The sequence below is a fragment of the Lissotriton vulgaris genome, unplaced genomic scaffold (assembly GCF_964263255.1).
Source record: "Lissotriton vulgaris unplaced genomic scaffold, aLisVul1.2 SCAFFOLD_336, whole genome shotgun sequence".
Lineage (NCBI taxonomy): Eukaryota > Metazoa > Chordata > Amphibia > Caudata > Salamandridae > Lissotriton > Lissotriton vulgaris.
Genome location: NW_028249992.1, coordinates 433,013 through 453,322, shown reverse-complemented (window position 1 = coordinate 453,322; position 20,310 = coordinate 433,013). Strand labels below are relative to the sequence as shown.

Below are 20,310 nucleotides of genomic sequence, written 5' to 3'. Positions count from 1 at the left end.
GGTACACCAGTGGTGATAAGTGTGGCCCTGCTCACCTTTTTCTAATGTTCTCCTTCCAGATGCTCTGTATAGTGCTTACTACAGTGAGGAAGAGTACCCCATTGTGAGGGTCCTGCGGGATCTGATCTTTGTGGAGGTCCGGCTCCTTCAGCCGACAGACCCAAGCTTGAGGTTGGTCCTGAATCAGTGCTGGGCAGGTCCTACATCTAACCCTCGGCAGGAGCCTCAATGGCCAATACTTGTAGATGGGTGAGTAATGGACGAAGTTTGACCTTATAAGTAGGCACGGAAGGTAAATAAATCTACCATGTGTTTTGTCTGTTTCAGGTGCCCCTTTTCTGGAGACAATCTCCCATCAACCACTATATCTTTGGACACCTCAATGCAATTCCCATCACACTACAGTCGCTTCACTGCAGCTGCGTTCACATTCGTGGACTTTACATCTCCTTTGAGTCATGGAGACCAGGTAGCTGCTTATCAAGCTCTTTACTCAAGCATAGCTTCTTCTGGTTCACTTACCACAGATATTGGTGTAGCATGAGCTATTTTAAAAGTGCCTCTGCAAGAATTATACAGCATCTGATGTGCAGACACTGACACTGTAAATGGTGAGGAAAATGATTTCCAACTGCGTCATGGAATTCTGCAGGGGGTACTGGGTAAAAAAGATGAGATGTGCAACATGTAGCGAGCACTAGTAAGCATTTATGTGCCAAGACATGCATTCCAAGACATTCACAAAAGTTATGTATATTTGTAAAACAAGCTATTACCCACCAGGGAATCCTGACAATGAAGAATGTTTACATGCATTTCATTTACCTGTGCTATTTATCACATTAAGCCTAAACTACTTGCTTTGGCAATGATACAAAAACTGAAGCAAAGAAAGATTGCGTTCTGTATAGAGTTCAGGTAAGTGATCAATAATTCAATGTGACAAGCAGCGTGATTGAGTGTACTTTTCAAATGCAGAGTAGTTCCCCATGCATTCCTAAAGAAGCACTTGCTGGAAGGGGAATAATTCATGAATTAGTCAGTAGAATAAGAGTAATAGTAATAAGTCACTGAGTGAGTAGAGGTCTTGTAAAGCGCATACTTTGCCTGAAGGCGTCAAGGTGCTGCGGAAAGGCAGGCAAACAGTGGTACATGTAAGGCTCAGTTTGGCAGACTGGTAAAAAGCCAGATCTTCAAGGCTTTGTGAACGTTTGAGATTCTGTCCAGAAACTACTGACTGGAGGGAGTTCCAGAGCCTCGTACCAACAGTGGAGAAGGCTCTACCCCCCACCGCCCCCCCCCTCCTGACTCTTAACCCCTCCCACGCTGATGACTTGCTCAGCTCTTCCTCCACTACGGTGCTTGTGTGCTGATGACGAGCTGAGCCGTTAGAATGCTCACACGCGAGGATAATTCCCCTGCTGTGCGAGCGTTCTAAAGGAATGATAACGAGCTGAGCTCGTCATCCGCACCGGGGCGCTGTGCGCGCCCCCGCCCCCAAGCATAGCGGGTGAATTACCCCAGCTGCGAAGGGGTTAAACCTGGGTAATACCAGCAGATTTTTATTGGACGATCTCACCTGCTTGGTAGGAACATAGCGTCAAAGACAGTTAATGCCTTCTGTGCCTCGATTGTAGAAAGCCTGTGCATAAGACAGAGCCTTAAACTGAATTCTCTAATCTAGAGGGAGCCAGTGCAGCTTTCTTACAGTGACTGAGACTGAGTGAGATCTGGGGACGTCCATCACCATCCTGGCTGCTGCGTTCTGTACCAGCTTTAGAGGATGGATTAGAGATTTAATACCCAAATAGACGGCATTACAATAGTCCAATCTGGGCAACACTAGAGCAGTGACCGCCTGCTTATGAGAAGCTAAGGATAAAAATTGTGAAATTTTTCTAAAGAAGTTAATGGTCCTAAAGCAGGTGGACACCATTCTATTAATCTGAGGTTCCAAAGAAAGAGTTGTCCACAATGACACCAAGGTTTTTTCCTTGGCACACTGGATGTGGAAAGGGGCCAAGGGTGTCGGGCCACCAGGTATTGCACCAGATCTGTAGTTTATTTCCAAATATCAAAAGCTCAGTTTTGTCCCCATTCCTCATCGGAGCATGGCGGCTGGGTTAGTAGACTCCACAATCAGATCGGAGAAAATAAAAAATCCAGAGCGATGTCCTTCATCAGAACATTATTAGCCCATAATGGCCCCCCAAATTTTAAGTAATTTTAAGTCCACAGTTAACATTTATCAGTCTTTGTTATCGTTCAATTTTCATGTTTTAAATTGTAAATGTTTTTTTAAACCAATCAGAGTATTATTATTCCCGGTTCAATTTGAGTGTCATCAGCGTAGGACAACACCTCCAGTCCAAAGGATCTAACGACCCTGTCCAGAGATGCAGCATATACGTTGAAAAGGGTTGGGCTCAGGGAGGAGCCCTGAGGGTCTCCACAAAACAATTACCAGGGGCCGGAAAAAAAATGCTCCATTTTTAACAATAGTACCCAGTCACTGAGGAACGAGGTAAGCAGCTTAAGGGCAGTGCCCCCAACCGCCATTTCCTTGAGCCGATTCATCCGTCTCAAAGGAGATATGGTGTCAAAGGCCGCAGTAAGGTCAATGAGAATAAACAGTGTGGTATTTCTGACGTCAACCTGAACGCGAATGTTAATTACGGAGGTTAACGCAGTCTCTGCACTGTGATTGCTTCTGAAACCATGTTGCGAGTCATGTTCCTCTAGGTGGGAGCTAAGATGTAAATGCAGGTGCTTTTTGCAGGAACAGGCAAAAGGGTAATAGGGAGATCATTTTTCAGTTCAGCCGGATCCAATGTAGGTTTCTTTAGGGGTGGTTTAACGACTACTGTCTTCCAGGGAATAGGATACTGCCCAGCTGTGATAACTCTATTGATCACTGAGGTAAGGTGGGGAAAGATGACCTCCCACTCTAATTTCAAAAACTTCAAAGACCAGGGCACAAAAGAGGACCCAGAAGTGATGCCCCCCTAGTAATCAATCTGCATCCTCTAAGGACAAGATGGGGAAGTCATGGTAGTAGTGTTACTGAGAGGGGGGAGAGGTCGATAGAGACTGGATTGTAAGTCCCAGCATTGACAGTTTCCAAGACAGAGTATATATCCGAGATCTTAGAACACGAAAAACTAGCTATTCTGTCACAAAGGTCCTGGGAAATATCCGTGTGACAGGAGACTGGACTGAAAGGGAGTTAAATTAAAAAGTTCCCTGGGCGATCTCAGGGAATCTGTAATCTTGGAGTAAAAAGACACCTTTTCTCCAATAATGGCAGATTTATATTCCCATAGCCATTGTTTATGTAAGGCTCTTCCTGCTGGGTTGAGATCCAGCCGCCAAATCCTTTCCTGATGGTGGCAAGATTGTCTGTTTTGTCAGCCTATCGGAAAACCAGGGGGCAGAGGGCTTTTTCCTAGCCTGGGTGGAACTAAAGCCCATTCTATGTAAAGTTTGCTATTTGAATGGGTAACAATTGGTCAGCGGAAAGATGCAATGTCAAGCCAGACCCAAAGAAGAGAAGGCAGGGAAACCTATTGATATTAGTAGTAGGGGAACCTACACTAGTGGAGGGTTGGGGTTGCAGGAGGGCAACAAGCAATGGGGAGCAGATCAACCATGCATTTAGTAAAGGTAGGTATGAGTCCAGATCATCTTCTGATGAATTAGTTCATCTGAGTGGGATCCGGAAGCACCGGGGTAAACAGGCACTCAGTCTCACCAATGCAAGAGCTTCTGGCTTTGGCAATGAGTTTAATGTTGTGTACACTAGTGTTGCTGCTGTTCAGCACGGGTTAAAGTGAGGGTCATAAAGTGGAGTAGGGGGGGAGTAGTGTGCAGTAGGGTAAAAGTGGTGTGGAGTAGGGAAGTAGATTACAATGACACTGTTGAGTGCAGTGGCATAGTTGTGGGTTGGAATCTGATTGGAATGGGTTGGATTGAGGTGGGGTGGATTGCGGTGTGGTCAATTGGATAGGGTGGGGTGGACTAGTGGGTTTACTTATTTATTGGGGTGGACTTGGGTGGATGGATTAGTGTGGGATGGGTCGGGTGTACTGTATTGGAGTGAGTGGCGTGGAATGGACTGGAGTTGGTTAGGGGTGGGGCGGATTAGTTTTGAGTGGGGGGATTGGGGCTGGTTAGATCGGGGCAGGTTGGGTCGGGGCAAATTGGGTTGTATCATATTCAAGTGGGTTGGATTGGGGTGTGGTGTGTTTAATTATTTATTTCTTTATTTATTATACTTGTAAAGCGCACTACCACCTCGAGAGGCATCCTGGCGCTGGAGAACCCAAGGGAAAGGTGTTATTAGTTAGACTACAAATAAAGCCCGGGTGGGAAAGAGCAAGGTTTTTAACTGTCTTCTAAAAGTGAGAATGCAGTTGATCTTCCTCAAATCAATAGGCAGCGAGTTCCAGAGCCTGGCCGCAGCCACGCTAAATGACCTGCCACCTGCTCTGGACCTTCTAAATCTCGGTACAGTCACCATCCTAGCCGTAGCGGAGCGTAGATTGCGGACCGGCACATGCCATGAAAATTTCCTGTGAAAGCAAGCCGGACCTAACCCATGTAGGGCTCTAAAGGTCAGACAAAGTGACTTAAACATCACCCGTTGTCTCAGAAGGAGCCAGTGCAACTGAGCCAGGGCCCCAAGGAGGTGGATCTGGTTGGCCAATCTAAGGCGAATTTTGCAGCTGCCGACGAGTCTCGGGAGTCTGTCCAGGAGATAGCTGGGAGACTCCAGCAGCAGGGCGTTACAGTAGTGTATCCTACTGAGCACGGTGCAACGCCCCACCTCTATCTTTGCCAGGGACGGTAGCAGGGGTAAGATTTTTTTCAAGAGGCGAAGGATGGGAAACCTGAGCCTCCAAGGAGAGGTCACTATTGAACATAACACCCAGATTCCGGACTACCTTCACAGGCTGGATCCGGGGCGAGAAATCCTTCGGCCAGAAAGTACTAGGTAGAGGAGAATGTATCCTAGGCCTAGGGCAATAAAGCACTTCAGTCTTCCCTGTATTGAATTGCAAGGAATTGTCTTTCAGCCATTCCGCAGTGGCTCTCATACAGTTGTGGAATTCCTCCCAGGAGGGAGTCATTCCCCTCCCAGGACATGATCAGCTGCGTGTCCGCATAATTTAACAGTTTTGATCTTAAACTGCTTGATGATCGCTATTAAGGGCTTCATATAAACATTAAAGAGTATTGGACTGACAGACAATCCTTTAGGGCACCATGCGAGATGGTAGAGAAGGCGGATTGAAAGGGAGGGAGAGACACAGCCTGTTCCCTACCCTGGAGGAAGGACTCAAACTATCCAAGGGCTTTCCCTGCAACTCCCACCTCTCTCAGCCTGTCCAGCAAAATATCATGGTTCACCATATCAAAGGCGGCAGACAGGTCAAGCAGGATCAGAACCCCCGCCTGTCCCCTGTCTGCCTGCCAGCGAAGTTCATCCAACACGGTCACAAGGGCCGTCTCGGTGCCGTGAGCTGGATGGAAGCCAAATTGAGCGTCCTCCAAGAGCTTGTGATGTTCAAGATGCCTGGAAAGGGTGCCTGCCACCACCCACTCTACAATTTTTGCAAGATATGGTTGGAGCGAGATTGGCCTAAAATTCTTTAGGCAATCCGGATCGAGGGAGGGCTTTTTCAATAGGGGGTAACCACCGCTTGTTTCCACTGAGGTGGAACCGCTCCCGTAGCAAGCGACTGGTTGCACACCCGCCGCAGCGCAGGAAAGAGCTCACTCATACTCCTTCCAGATTTTTAAAGGTAACGGATCAAGCGGGGACCCAGATGTAATATAATACCAGAGGCCACTTCCCTGAACTACTGTACAGACAGCTGAGGAAAGACTGTAAGAGGTACAACTCCTTCCAGTACATAGGCAGCCCGGGGGTCGGCAGGCTGTCACAATCAACTTTTTCCAAAGATTGTTGCTGCTCCACCCCAGATTGGAGATCTGGAGTGGAATGAGTTGGTGGGTTGGAGTTTGAGTGTGGGCGTGTTGGGGTTGGGCTGTGGGCATGTTTGGGTTGGGCTGTGGTGAGGTGGGGTGAAATGGATTGGACTTGATCGGATTGGGGCGGATTGGATTGATGTGGGGTGAAATGAATTGGACTTGGGGTGGATTGGGCTAGGCTGGATTGGGTTGGATTGGACTGAATTGGAGTGAGGTGGATTGAACTAGATTAGTGTGGGGTTGATTGAACTTGGTGGGGTGGACTAGACTGGATTTATTTGGGGTGGACTGGGCTGGGCTGGGCTGGGCTGGGTTGGGCTGGGCTGGATTGGAGCGGGCGTGTTGGACTGGATTGGAGCAGGGCGTGTTGGACTGGATTGGAGCGGGCGTGTTGGACTGGATTGGAGCGAGGCGGGTTGGACTGGACTGGATTGGAGCGGCTTGGACTGGACTGGGACTGGACTGGGACTGGGACTGGATTGGAGTGGGGCAGGTTGGACTGGATTGGATTGGACTGGACTGGACTGGGGCGGGTTGGATTGGAGTGGGGAGGACTGGACTGGACTGGACTGGACTGGACTGGACTGGATTGGAGTGGAGCGGGTTGGACTGGATTGGAGTGGGGCGGGTTGGACTGGATTGGAGTGGGGCGGGTTGGACTGGATTGGAGTGGGGCGGGTTGGACTGGATTGGAGTGGGGCGGATTGAACTAGATTGGTGTGGGGTTGATTGAACTTGGTGGGGTGGACTAGACTGGATTTATTTGGGGTGGACTGGGCTGGGCTGGGCTGGGCTGGATTGGACTGGATTGGAGCGGGGCGTGTTGGACTGGATTGGAGCGGGCGTGTTGGACTGGATTGGAGCGAGGTTGGAATGGAACTGGATTGGAGTGGGGCAGGTTGGACTGGATTGGATTGGATTGGGGCGGGTTGGACTGGATTGGATTGGAGTGGGGCGGGTTGGACTGGATTGGATTGGAGTGGGGCGGGTTGGACTAGACTGGATTGGATTGGAGTGGGGCGGGTTGGACTGGACTGGACTGGAGCGGGTTGGAATGGAACTGGATTGGAGTGGGGCAGGTTGGACTGGATTGGACTGGAATGGGGCGGGTTGGACTGGAGTGGGGCGGACTGGACTGGAGTGGGGCGGACTGGACTGGATTGGAGTGGGGCGGGTTGGACTGGACTGGACTGGACTGGACTGGACTGGATTGGAGTGGGGCGGGTTGGACTGGATTGGAGTGGGGAGGGTTGGACTGGATTGGATTGGAGTGGGGCGGGTTGGACTGGACTGGATTGGATTGGAGTGGGGCGGGTTGGACTGGATTGGAGCAGGGCGTGTTGGATTGGATTGGATTGGATTGGATTGGAGTGGGGCGGGTTGGACTGGATTGGAGCAGGGCGTGTTGGACTGGATTGGATTGGATTGGATTGGATTGGAGTGGGGCGGGTTGGACTGGACTGGATTGGAGCAGGGCGTGTTGGACTGGATTGGATTGGATTGGATTGGAGTGGGGCGGGTTGGACTGGATTGGAGCAGGGCGTGTTGGATTGGATTGGATTGGAGTGGGGCGGGTTGGACTGGAGTGGGGAGGACTGGACTGGACTGGACTGGATTGGATTGGAGTGGGGCGGGTTGGACTGGAGTGGGGAGGACTGGAGTGGGGAGGACTGGAGTGGGGAGGACTGGAGTGGGGAGGACTGGAGTGGGGAGGACTGGAGTGGAGTGGAGTGGAGTGGAGTGGAGTGGAGTGGAGTGGGGCGGGTTGGACTGGACTGGACTGGATTGGATTGGAGTGGGGCGGGTTGGACTGGACTGGATTGGATTGGAGTGGGGCGGGTTGGACTGGACTGGACTGGAGCGGGTTGGAATGGAACTGGATTGGAGTGGGGCAGGTTGGACTGGATTGGACTGGAATGGGGCGGGTTGGACTGGAGTGGGGCGGACTGGACTGGAGTGGGGCGGACTGGACTGGATTGGATTGGATTGGATTGGATTGGAGCGGGTTGGACTGGAGTGGGGAGGACTGGATTGGATTGGAGTGGGGCGGGTTGGACTGGATTGGATTGGATTGGATTGGATTGGAGTGGGGCGGGTTGGACTGGATTGGAGCAGGGCGTGTTGGACTGGATTGGATTGGATTGGATTGGATTGGAGTGGGGCGGGTTGGACTGGATTGGAGCAGGGCGTGTTGGATTGGATTGGATTGGATTGGATTGGAGTGGGGCGGGTTGGACTAGATTGGAGCAGGGCGTGTTGGACTGGATTGGATTGGATTGGAGCAGGGCGTGTTGGACTGGATTGGATTGGATTGGATTGGATTGGATTGGATTGGAGTGGGGCGGGTTGGACTGGATTGGAGCAGGGCGTGTTGGACTGGATTGGATTGGATTGGAGCAGGGCGTGTTGGACTGGATTGGATTGGATTGGATTGGATTGGAGTGGGGCGGGTTGGACTAGATTGGATTGGAGTGGGGCGGGTTGGACTGGACTGGATTGGATTGGAGTGGGGCGGGTTGGACTGGATTGGATTGGATTGGAGTGGGGCGGGTTGGACTGGACTGGACTGGATTGGATTGGATTGGAGTGGGGCGGGTTGGACTGGAGTGGGGAGGACTGGATTGGATTGGATTGGATTGGATTGGATTGGAGTGGGGCGGGTTGGACTGGAGTGGGGAGGACTGGATTGGATTGGATTGGAGTGGGGCGGGTTGGACTGGATTGGAGCAGGGCGTGTTGGACTGGATTGGATTGGATTGGAGTGGGGCGGGTTGGACTGGATTGGAGCAGGGCGTGTTGGATTGGATTGGATTGGATTGGATTGGAGTGGGGCGGGTTGGACTGGATTGGAGCAGGGCGTGTTGGACTGGATTGGATTGGATTGGAGCAGGGCGTGTTGGACTGGATTGGATTGGATTGGATTGGAGTGGGGCGGGTTGGACTGGATTGGAGCAGGGCGTGTTGGACTGGACTGGATTGGATTGGATTGGATTGGAGTGGGGCGGGTTGGACTGGACTGGAGTGGGGAGGACTGGACTGGACTGGACTGGATTGGATTGGAGTGGGGCGGGTTGGACTGGAGTGGGGAGGACTGGATTGGATTGGAGTGGAGTGGAGTGGAGTGGGGCGGGTTGGACTGGACTGGACTGGATTGGATTGGAGTGGGGCGGGTTGGACTGGATTGGAGTGGGGCGGGTTGGACTGGAGTGGGGAGGACTGGACTGGATTGGATTGGATTGGATTGGATTGGAGTGGGGCGGGTTGGACTGGACTGGATTGGAGTGGGGCGGGTTGGACTGGACTGGACTGGACTGGACTGGATTGGATTGGATTGGATTGGAGTGGGGCGGGTTGGACTGGAGTGGGGAGGACTGGATTGGATTGGATTGGATTGGAGTGGGGCGGGTTGGACTGGAGTGGGGAGGACTGGACTGGACTGGATTGGATTGGATTGGATTGGAGTGGGGCGGGTTGGACTGGATTGGAGCAGGGCGTGTTGGACTGGATTGGATTGGATTGGATTGGATTGGAGTGGGGCAGGTTGGACTGGATTGGAGCAGGGCGTGTTGGACTGGATTGGATTGGATTGGATTGGAGTGGGGCGGGTTGGACTGGATTGGAGCAGGGCGTGTTGGACTGGACTGGATTGGATTGGATTGGAGTGGGGCGGGTTTGACTGGAGTGGGGAGGACTGGACTGGATTGGACTGGACTGGACTGGATTGGAGTGGGGCGGGTTGGACTGGAGTGGGGAGGACTGGACTGGATTGGATTGGAGTGGAGTGAGGCGGGTTGGACTGGACTGGATTGGATTGGAGTGGGGCGGACTGGATTGGATTGGATTGGAGTGGGGCGGGTTGGAGTGGATTGGATTGGAGTGGGGCGGGTTGGAGTGGATTGGATTGGATTGGAGTGGGGCGGGTTGGAGTGGATTGGATTGGATTGGAGTGGGGCGGGTTGGAGTGGATTGGATTGGAGTGGGGCGGGTTGGAGTGGATTGGATTGGATTGGAGTGGGGCGGGTTGGACTGGACTGGATTGGACTGGAGTGGGGCGGGTTGGACTGGAGTGGGGAGGATTGGATTGGAGTGGGGCGGGTTGGACTGGATTGGATTGGATTGGAGTGGGGCGGGTTGGATTGGATTGGAGTGGGGCGGGTTGGATTGGATTGGAGTGGGGCGGGTTGGATTGGATTGGAGTGGGGCGGGTTGGATTGGATTGGATTGGATTGGAGTGCGGCGGATTGGATTGGATTGGATTGGATTGGAGTGGGGCGGGTTGGATTGGATTGGAGTGGGGCGGATTGGATTGGATTGGATTGGAGTGGGGCGGGTTGGACTGGATTGGATTGGAGTGGGGCGGGTTGGACTGGATTGGATTGGAGTGGGGCGGGTTGGATTGGATTGGATTGGAGTGGGGCGGGTTGGACTGGAGTGGGGAGGACTGGACTGGATTGGATTGGATTGGATTGGAGTGGGGAGGACTGGACTGGATTGGATTGGATTGGATTGGATTGGAGTGGGGCGGGTTGGACTGGAGTGGGGAGGACTGGATTGGATTGGATTGGATTGGAGTGGGGCGGGTTGGACTGGAGTGGGGAGGACTGGATTGGATTGGATTGGATTGGAGTGGGGCGGGTTGGACTGGATTGGAGCAGGGCGTGTTGGACTGGATTGGATTGGATTGGATTGGAGTGGGGCGGGTTGGACTGGATTGGAGCAGGGCGTGTTGGACTGGATTGGATTGGATTGGATTGGAGTGGGGCGGGTTGGACTGGACTGGATTGGAGTGGGGCGGGTTGGACTGGACTGGACTGGACTGGATTGGATTGGATTGGATTGGAGTGGGGCGGGTTGGACTGGATTGGAGCAGGGCGTGTTGGACTGGATTGGATTGGATTGGATTGGATTGGAGTGGGGCGGGTTGGACTGGAGTGGGGAGGACTGGATTGGATTGGATTGGATTGGATTGGAGTGGGGCGGGTTGGACTGGAGTGGGGAGGACTGGATTGGATTGGATTGGATTGGAGTGGGGCGGGTTGGACTGGAGTGGGGAGGACTGGAGTGGATTGGATTGGATTGGATTGGATTGGAGTGGGGCGGGTTGGACTGGAGTGGGGCGGGTTGGACTGGAGTGGGGCGGACTGGACTGGATTGGATTGGAGTGGGGCGGGTTGGACTGGAGTGGGGCGGACTGGACTGGATTGGATTGGAGTGGGGCAGGTTGGACTGGATTGGACTGGAATGGGGCGGGTTGGACTGGAGTGGGGCGGACTGGATTGGATTGGATTGGAGTGGGGCGGGTTGGAGTGGATTGGATTGGATTGGAGTGGGGCGGGTTGGAGTGGATTGGATTGGATTGGAGTGGGGCGGGTTGGAGTGGATTGGATTGGATTGGAGTGGGGCGGGTTGGAGTGGATTGGATTGGATTGGAGTGGAGTGGGGCGGGTTGGAGTGGATTGGATTGGATTGGATTGGAGTGGGGCGGGTTGGAGTGGATTGGATTGGATTGGAGTGGGGCGGGTTGGAGTGGATTGGATTGGATTGGAGTGGGGTGGGTTTGAGTGGATTGGATTGGATTGGAGTGGGGCGGGTTGGACTGGATTGGACTGGAATGGGGCGGGTTGGACTGGAGTGGGGCGGACTGGACTGGAGTGGGGCGGATTGGATTGGAGTGGGGCGGGTTGGACTGGACTGGACTGGATTGGATTGGAGTGGGGCGGGTTGGACTGGATTGGATTGGACTGGATTGGATTGGACTGGACTGGACTGGATTAGACTGGACTGGACTGGAATGGGGCGGGTTGGATTGGAGTGGGGAGGACTGGACTGGACTAGACTAGACTGGACTGGATTGGATTGGAGTGGGGCGGGTTGGACTGGAGTGGGGAGGACTGGACTGGATTGGATTGGAGTGGGGCGGGTTAGACTGGAGTGGGGAGGACTGGACTGGATTGGATTGGAGTGGGGCGGGTTGGATTGGACTGGAATGGGGCGGGTTGGACTGGAGTGGGGCGGACTGGATTGGATTGGAGTGGGGCGGGTTGGAGTGGATTGGATTGGATTGGAGTGGGGCGGGTTGGATTGGATTGGAGTGGGGCGGGTTGGAGTGGATTGGATTGGATTGGAGTGGGGCGGGTTGGACTGGAATGGGGCGGGTTGGACTGGAGTGGGGCGGACTGGACGAGTGGAGTGGAGTGGGGCGGACTGGACTGGATTGGATTGGATTGGATTGGATTGGAGTGGGGCGGGTTGGACTGGACTGGATTGGAGTGGGGCGGGTTAGACTGGATTGGACTGGACTGGACTGGATTGGACTGGACTGGACTGGACTGGAATGGGGCGGGTTGGATTGGAGTGGGGAGGACTGGACTGGACTGGACTGGACTGGATTGGAGTGGGGCGGGTTGGACTGGATTGGAGAGGGGCGGGTTGGACTGGATTGGAGTGGGGCGGGTTGGACTGGATTGTAATGGGGCGGGTTGGACTGGACTGGACTGGATTGGATTGGATTGGAGTGGGGCGGGTTGGACTGGACTGGAGTGGGGAGGACTGGACTGGACTGGATTGGATTGGAGTGGGGCGGGTTGGACTGGATTGGAGTGGGGCGGGTTGGACTGGACTGGATTGGAGTGGGGCGGGTTGGACTGGACTGGATTGGAGTGGGGCGTGTTGGACTGGATTGGAGTGGGGCGGGTTGGACTGGATTGGATTGGATTGGAGTGGGGCGGGTTGGAGTGGGGCGGGTTGGAGCGGATTGGATTGGATTGGATTGGATTGGAGTGGGGCGGGTTGGACTGGATTGGATTGGATTGGAGTGGGGCGAGTTGGACTGGATTGGATTGGATTGGAGTGGGGCGAGTTGGACTGGATTGGATTGGAGTGGGGCGGGTTGGACTGGATTGGATTGGAGTGGGGCGGGTTGGATTGGAGTGGGGCGGGTCGGAGTGGGGCGAGTTGGACTGGACTGGATTGGATTGGAGTGGGGCGGGTTGGATTGGATTGGATTGGATTGGAGTGGGGCGGGTTGGACTGGATTGGATTAGATTGGAGTGGGGCGGGTTGGATTGGATTGGATTGGAGTGGGGCGGGTTGGAGTGGGGCGAGTTGGACTGGATTGGATTGGAGTGGGGCGGGTTGGATTGGATTGGATTGGAGTGGGGCGGGTTGGACTGGATTGGATTGGATTGGATTGGAGTGGGGCGGGGCGGGTTGGACTGGATTGGAGTGGGGCGGGTTGGACTGGACTGCATTGGATTGGATTGGATTGTAGTGGGGCGGGTTGGATTGGATTGGAGTGGGGCGGGTTGGACTGGATTGGATTGGATTGGATTGGATTGGATTGGACTGGGGCGGGTTGGATTGGATTGGATTGGATTGGAGTGGGGCGGGTTGGATTGGATTGGACTGGATTGGATTGGATTGGAGTGGGGCGGATTGGACTGGATTGGATTGGACTGGACTGGATTGGATTGGATTGGATTGGAGTGGGGCGGGTTGGATTGGATTGGATTGGACTGGATTGGATTGGATTGGAGTGGGGCGGGTTGGATTGGATTGGACTGGATTGGATTGGAGTGGGGCGGATTGGATTGGATTGGAGTGGGGCGGGTTGGACTGGATTGGATTGGATTGGAGTGGGGCGGGTTGGACTGGATTGGACTGGATTGGACTGGATTGGACTGGATTGGACTGGATTGGAGTGGGGCGGGTTGGACTGGGTTGGATTGGATTGGAGTGGGGCGGGTTGGACTGGGTTGGATTGGATTGGAGTGGGGCGGGTTGGAGTGGGGCGGGTTGGATTGGATTGGAGTGGGTTGGATTGGATTGGAGTGGGGCGGGTTGGATTGGATTGGGTTGGGTTGGATTGGAGTGGGGCGGGTTGGATTGGAATGGAGTGGGGCGGGTTGGATTGGATTGGATTGGAGTGGGGCGGGTTGGATTGGATTGGAGTGGGGCGGATTGGATTGGATTGGATTGGGGCGGGTTGGATTGGATTGGATTGGGGCGGGTTGGACTGGAGTGGAGTGGGGCGGAGTGGAGTGGGGCGGAGTGGAGTGGGGCGGAGTGGAGTGGGGCGGAGTGGAGTGGGGCGGAGTGGAGTGGGGCGGAGTGGAGTGGGGCGGAGTGGGGCGGAGTGGAGTGGAGTGGAGTGGAGTGGAGTGGAGTGGAGTGGAGTGGAGTGGAGTGGAGTGGAGTGGAGTGGAGTGGAGTGGAGTGGAGTGGAGTGGAGTGGAGTGGAGTGGAGTGGAGTGGAGTGGAGTGGAGTGGAGTGGAGTGGAGTGGAGTGGAGTGGAGTGGAGTGGAGTGGAGTGGAGTGGAGTGGAGTGGAGTGGAGTGGAGTGGAGTGGAGTGGAGTGGAGTGGAGTGGAGTGGAGTGGAGTGGGGCGGGTTGGATTGGATTGGATTGGATTGGAGTGGGGCGGGTTGGATTGGATTGGATTGGAGTGGGGCGGGATTGGATTGGATTGGAGTGGGGCGGGATTGGATTGGATTGGAGTGGGGCGGGGCGGAGTGGGGCGGGTTGGACTGGACTGGATTGGATTGGATTGGATTGGATTGGAGTGGGGCGGGGCGGGTTGGACTGGAGTGGGGCGGGTTGGACTGGATTGGACTGGGGCGGGTTGGACTGGATTGGACTGGGGCGGGGCGGGGCGGGTTGGACTGGAGTGGGGCGGGTTGGACTGGATTGGACTGGGGCGGGGCGGGGCGGGTTGGACTGGAGTGGGGCGGGTTGGACTGGACTGGATTGGATTGGAGTGGGGCGGGTTGGACTGGACTGGATTGGATTGGAGTGGGGCGGGTTGGACTGGACTGGATTGGATTGGAGTGGGGCGGGTTGGACTGGACTGGATTGGAGTGGAGTGGGGCGGGTTGGGTTGGACTGGATTGGAGTGGAGTGGGGCGGGTTGGGTTGGACTGGATTGGAGTGGAGTGGGGCGGGTTGGACTGGACTGGATTGGATTGGAGCGGGGCGGGTTGGACTGGATTGGATTGGGGCGGGCGGGTTGGACTGGATTGGATTGGATTGGAGCGGGGCGGGTTGGACTGGATTGGATTGGATTGGATTGGAGTGGGGCGGGGCGGGTTGGACTGGAGTGGGGCGGGTTGGACTGGACTGGATTGGATTGGAGTGGGGCGGGTTGGACTGGACTGGATTGGATTGGAGTGGGGCGGGTTGGACTGGACTGGATTGGATTGGAGTGGGGCGGGTTGGACTGGATTGGATTGGAGTGGGGCGGGTTGGACTGGATTGGATTGGAGTGGGGCGGGTTGGACTGGACTGGATTGGATTGGAGTGGGGCGGGTTGGACTGGACTGGATTGGATTGGACTGGACTGGATTGGATTGGAGTGGGGCGGGTTGGACTGGACTGGATTGGAGTGGGGCGGGTTGGACTGGATTGGATTGGAGTGGGGCGGGTTGGACTGGATTGGATTGGAGTGGGGCGGGTTGGACTGGACTGGATTGGAGTGGAGTGGGGCGGGTTGGATTGGATTGGATTGGACTGGGGCGGGTTGGACTGGACTGGATTGGATTGGAGTGGGGCGGGTTGGACTGGGTTGGATTGGATTGGAGTGGTGCGGGTTGGACTGGGTTGGATTGGATTGGACTGGGTTGGATTGGATTGGATTGGAGTGGGGCGGGTTGGATTGGATTGGATTGGAGTGGGGCGGGTTGGATTGGATTGGATTGGAGTGGGGCGGGTTGGATTGGATTGGAGTGGGTTGGATTGGATTGGATTGGAGTGGGGCGGGTTGGATTGGATTGGAGTGGGGCGGGTTGGTTCGGATTGGATTGGAGTGGGGCGGGTTGGACTGGATTGGATTGGAGTGGGGCGGGTTGGACTGGATTGGATTGGATTGGATTGGATTGGATTGTAGTGGGGCGGGTTGGATTGGATTGGAGTGGGGCGGATTGGATTGGATTGGACTGGATTGGATTGGAGTGGGGCGGATTGGACTGGATTGGATTGGACTGGACTGGATTGGATTGGAGTGGGGCGGGTTGGATTGGATTGGATTGGACTGGATTGGATTGGATTGGAGTGGGGCGGGTTGGATTGGATTGGACTGGATTGGATTGGATTGGATTGGAGTGGGGCGGGTTGGACTGGACTGGATTGGAGTGGGGCGGGTTGGATTGGATTGGATTGGAGTGGGGCGGGTTGGACTGGATTGGATTTGATTGGAGTGGGGCGGGTTGGACTGGACTGGATTTGATTGGAGTGGGGCGGGTTGGACTGGACTGGATTTGATTGGAGTGGGGCGGGTTGGACTGGACTGGATTTGATTGGAGTGGGCGGGTTGGACTGGATTGGAGTGGGGCGGGTTGGACTGGATTGGAGTGGGGCGGGTTGGACTGGATTGGAGTGGGGCGGGTTGGACTGGATTGGAGTGGGGCGGGTTGGACTGGATTGGAGTGGGGCGGGTTGGACTGGATTGGAGTGGGGCGGGTTGGACTGGATTGGAGTGGGGCGGGTTGGACTGGATTGGAGTGGGGCGGGTTGGACTGGATTGGAGTGGGGCGGGTTGGACTGGATTGGAGTGGGGCGGGTTGGACTGGATTGGAGTGGGGCGGGTTGGACTGGATTGGATTGGAGTGGGGCGGGTTGGACTGGATTGGATTGGAGTGGGGCGGGTTGGATTGGATTGGAGTGGGGCGGGTTGGACTGGACTGGATTGGAGTAGGGCGGGTTGGACTGGACTGGATTGGGGCGGGTTGGACTGGATTGGATTGGAGTGGAGTGGGGCGGGTTGGACTGGATTGGACTGGATTGGACTGGATTGGACTGGATTGGATTGGACTGGATTGGATTGGATTGGAGTGGGGCGGGTTGGACTGGATTGGACTGGATTGGACTGGATTGGATTGGATTGGATTGGATTGGACTGGGGCGGGTTGGACTGGATTGGATTGGATTGGATTGGAGTGGGGCGGGTTGGATTGGATTGGATTGGAGTGGGGCGGGTTGGACTGGGTTGGATTGGATTGGAGTGGTGCGGGTTGGACTGGGTTGGATTGGATTGGACTGGGTTGGATTGGATTGGAGTGGGGCGGGTTGGATTGGATTGGATTGGATTGGAGTGGGGCGGGTTGGATTGGATTGGAGTGGGTTGGATTGGATTGGATTGGAGTGGGGCGGGTTGGATTGGATTGGAGTGGGTTGGATTGGATTGGATTGGAGTGGGGCGGGTTGGATTGGATTGTAGTGGGGCGGGTTGGTTCGGATTGGATTGGAGTGGGGCGGGTTGGACTGGATTGGATTGGAGTGGGGCGGGTTGGACTGGATTGGATTGGAGTGGGGCGGGTTGGACTGGATTGGATTGTGGCGGACTGGACTGGATTGGATTGGATTGGAGTGGGGCGGGTTGGAGTGGGGCGGGTTGGACTGGATTGGAGTGGGGCGGGTTGGACTGGATTGGATTGGGCCGGGTTGGACTGGATTGGATTGGAGTGGGGCGGGTTGGACTGGATTGGAGTGGGGCGGGTTGGACTGGATTGGAGTGGGGCGGGTTGGACTGGATTGGATTGTAGTGGGGCGGGTTGGACTGGACTGGATTGGATTGGGGCGGGTTGGACTGGACTGGACTGGATTGGATTGGATTGGAGTGGGGCGGGTTGGACTGGACTGGACTGGATTGGAGTGGGGCGGGTTGGACTGGATTGGAGTGGGGCGGGTTGGACTGGATTGGAGTGGGGCGGGTTGGACTGGATTGGAGCGGGTTGGACTGGATTGGAGTGGGGCGGGTTGGATTGGGTTGGGTTGGGTTGGGTTGGGACTGGACTGGATTGGATTGGAGTGGGGCGGGGACTGGATTGGGGTGGGGTGGGGTGGGTTGGACTGGACTGGATTGGATTGGAGTGGGGCGGGTTGGACTGGATTGGATTGGATTGGAGTGGGGCGGGTTGGACTGGACTGGACTGGACTGGATTGGATTGGAGTGGGGCGGGTTGGACTGGACTGGACTGGACTGGACTGGATTGGATTGGAGTGGGGCGGGTTGGACTGGACTGGACTGGATTGGATTGGAGTGGGGCGGGTTGGACTGGACTGGATTGGATTGGATTGGAGTTGGGTGGGTTGGACTGGACTGGATTAGATTGGAGTGGGGTGGGTTGGATTGGATTGGATTGGAGTGGGGCGGGTTGGACTGGATTGGATTGGAGTGGGGCGGGTTGTACTGGACTGGACTGGATTGGAGTGGGGCGGGTTGGACTGGATTGGAGTGGGGCGGGTTGGACTGGATTGGAGTGGGGCGGGTTGGACTGGATTGGAGTGGGGCGGGTTGGACTGGATTGGAGTGGGGCGGGTTGGACTGGATTGGAGTGGGGCGGGTTGGACTGGATTGGAGTGGGGCGGGTTGGACTGGATTGGAGTGGGGCGGGTTGGACTGGATTGGATTGGAGTGGGGCGGGTTGGACTGGATTGGATTGGAGTGGGGCGGGTTGGACTGGATTGGATTGGATTGGAGTGGGGCGGGTTGGACTGGATTGGATTGGATTGGAGTGGGGCGGGTTGGACTGGATTGGATTGGAGTGGGGCGGGTTGGACTGGACTGGATTGGAGTGGGGCGGGTTGGACTGGACTGGATTGGATTGGATTGGATTGGATTGGATTGTAGTGGGGCGGGTTGGACTGGATTGGATTGGATTGGATTGGAGTGGAGTGGAGTGGAGTGGAGTGGGGCGGGTTGGATTGGATTGGATTGGAGTGGGGCGGGTTGGACTGGATTGGATTGGAGTGGGGCGGGTTGGACTGGACTGGACTGGATTGGATTGGATTGGAGTGGGGCGGGTTGGACTGGACTGGATTGGATTGGATTGGATTGGAGTGGGGCGGGTTGGACTGGACTGGATTGGATTGGAGTGGGGCGGGTTGGATTGGATTGGATTGGAGTGGGGCGGGTTGGATTGGATTGGATTGGAGTGGGGCGGGTTGGATTTGATTGGAGTGGGGCAGGTTGGATTGGACTGGATTGGAGTGGGGCGGGTTGGACTGGACTGGACTGGACTGGACTGGATTGGATTGGATTGGAGTGGGGCGGGTTGGACTGGATTGGATTGTAGTGGGGCGGGTTGGACTGCACTGGATTGGATTGGGGCGGGTTGGACTGGACTGGATTGGATTGGGGCGGGTTGGACTGGACTGGATTGGATTGGAGTGGGGCGGGTTGGACTGGACTGGACTGGATTGGAGTGGGGCGGGTTGGACTGGACTGGATTGGATTGGAGTGGGGCGGGTTGGACTGGACTGGATTGGATTGGAGTGGGGCGGGTTGGACTGGACTGGACTGGATTGGATTGGAGTGGGGCGGGGTTGGACTGGACTGGATTGGATTGGAGTGGGGCGGGTTGGACTGGACTGGATTGGATTGGATTGGATTGGACTGGGGCGGGTTGGACTGGATTGGATTGGAGTGGGGCGGGTTGGACTGGACTGGACTGGACTGGATTGGAGTGGGGCGGGTTGGACTGGACTGGATTGGATTGGATTGGATTGGATTGGAGTGGGGCGGGTTGGACTGGATTGGATTGGATTGGATTGGGGCGGGTTGGAAGGGATCGGGGTTGATTGGGTTCCATTGGAATTGATTGGGTTGGGGTGGATTGGGCTATGTTGGACTAGGGTGAGGTGGGTTGGATTTGATCGGCATGGGGTGGATTGGCAAGGATTAGATTTAATCTGGGTGGGTTGGCATGGGTTGGATTGGATTGGCGTAGTTTGGATTGGATCGGAGTGGGGTGGGCTGGGGTAACTTGGATTGGATCGGGGTGGGTTGGCGTGGATTGGATTGGATTGGATTGGAGTGGGGTGGCTTGGCATGGGTTGGATTGGACCGGGTTGGATTGGAATGGGGTGGGTTGGCATGGGTTGGATTGGACCGGGTTGGATTGGAATGGGGTGGGTTGGCATGGGTTGGATTGGAGTGGGGTGGGGTGGGTTGGATTGGATCGAAGTGGGGTGTATTGGGTTATATTGCACGACTGTATGCTAAGCCATAATTTAGTAAATTATAGATAAAACCGAAACAAGGTTACTTTGCAATAATTGGAACAAGCTCAACGTCCCATTTCGAGAACCGAGCCCACAAGCAAAATCATAGCATGAGTCTGCGAAATGAAGACTTGGCAAAATGAAATAATTGGAGGACCGACCTCAAAAGTGCTGCTTCAGCTCTGGAGCTTGCTTTTAGCTGCATGGCAGCATTATTGGCGAGTTTCTAAACCCTGGGTTGAGTACAGTTCTGTTCCCAATATCTGCATTATACATGGGGTCACACTCTCTAGTCTACTGCCCTCTATTTGCAGGGCACT

General features: G+C 55.1%; 1 protein-coding gene across 1 annotated transcript in view; it reads left to right on the top strand.

Moving 5' to 3' along the window:
- The window catches only part of LOC147663430 (zona pellucida sperm-binding protein 1-like), a 112,815-nt gene that overhangs the window by 71,833 nt on the left and 20,672 nt on the right, over window positions 1-20,310 (top strand). The window contains exons 8-9 of the mRNA XM_086950465.1: window positions 60-249; window positions 328-469. Coding sequence (XP_086806591.1) covers window positions 60-249; window positions 328-469 — 332 coding nt within the window. The remainder of the gene's footprint in view (window positions 1-59; window positions 250-327; window positions 470-20,310) is intronic.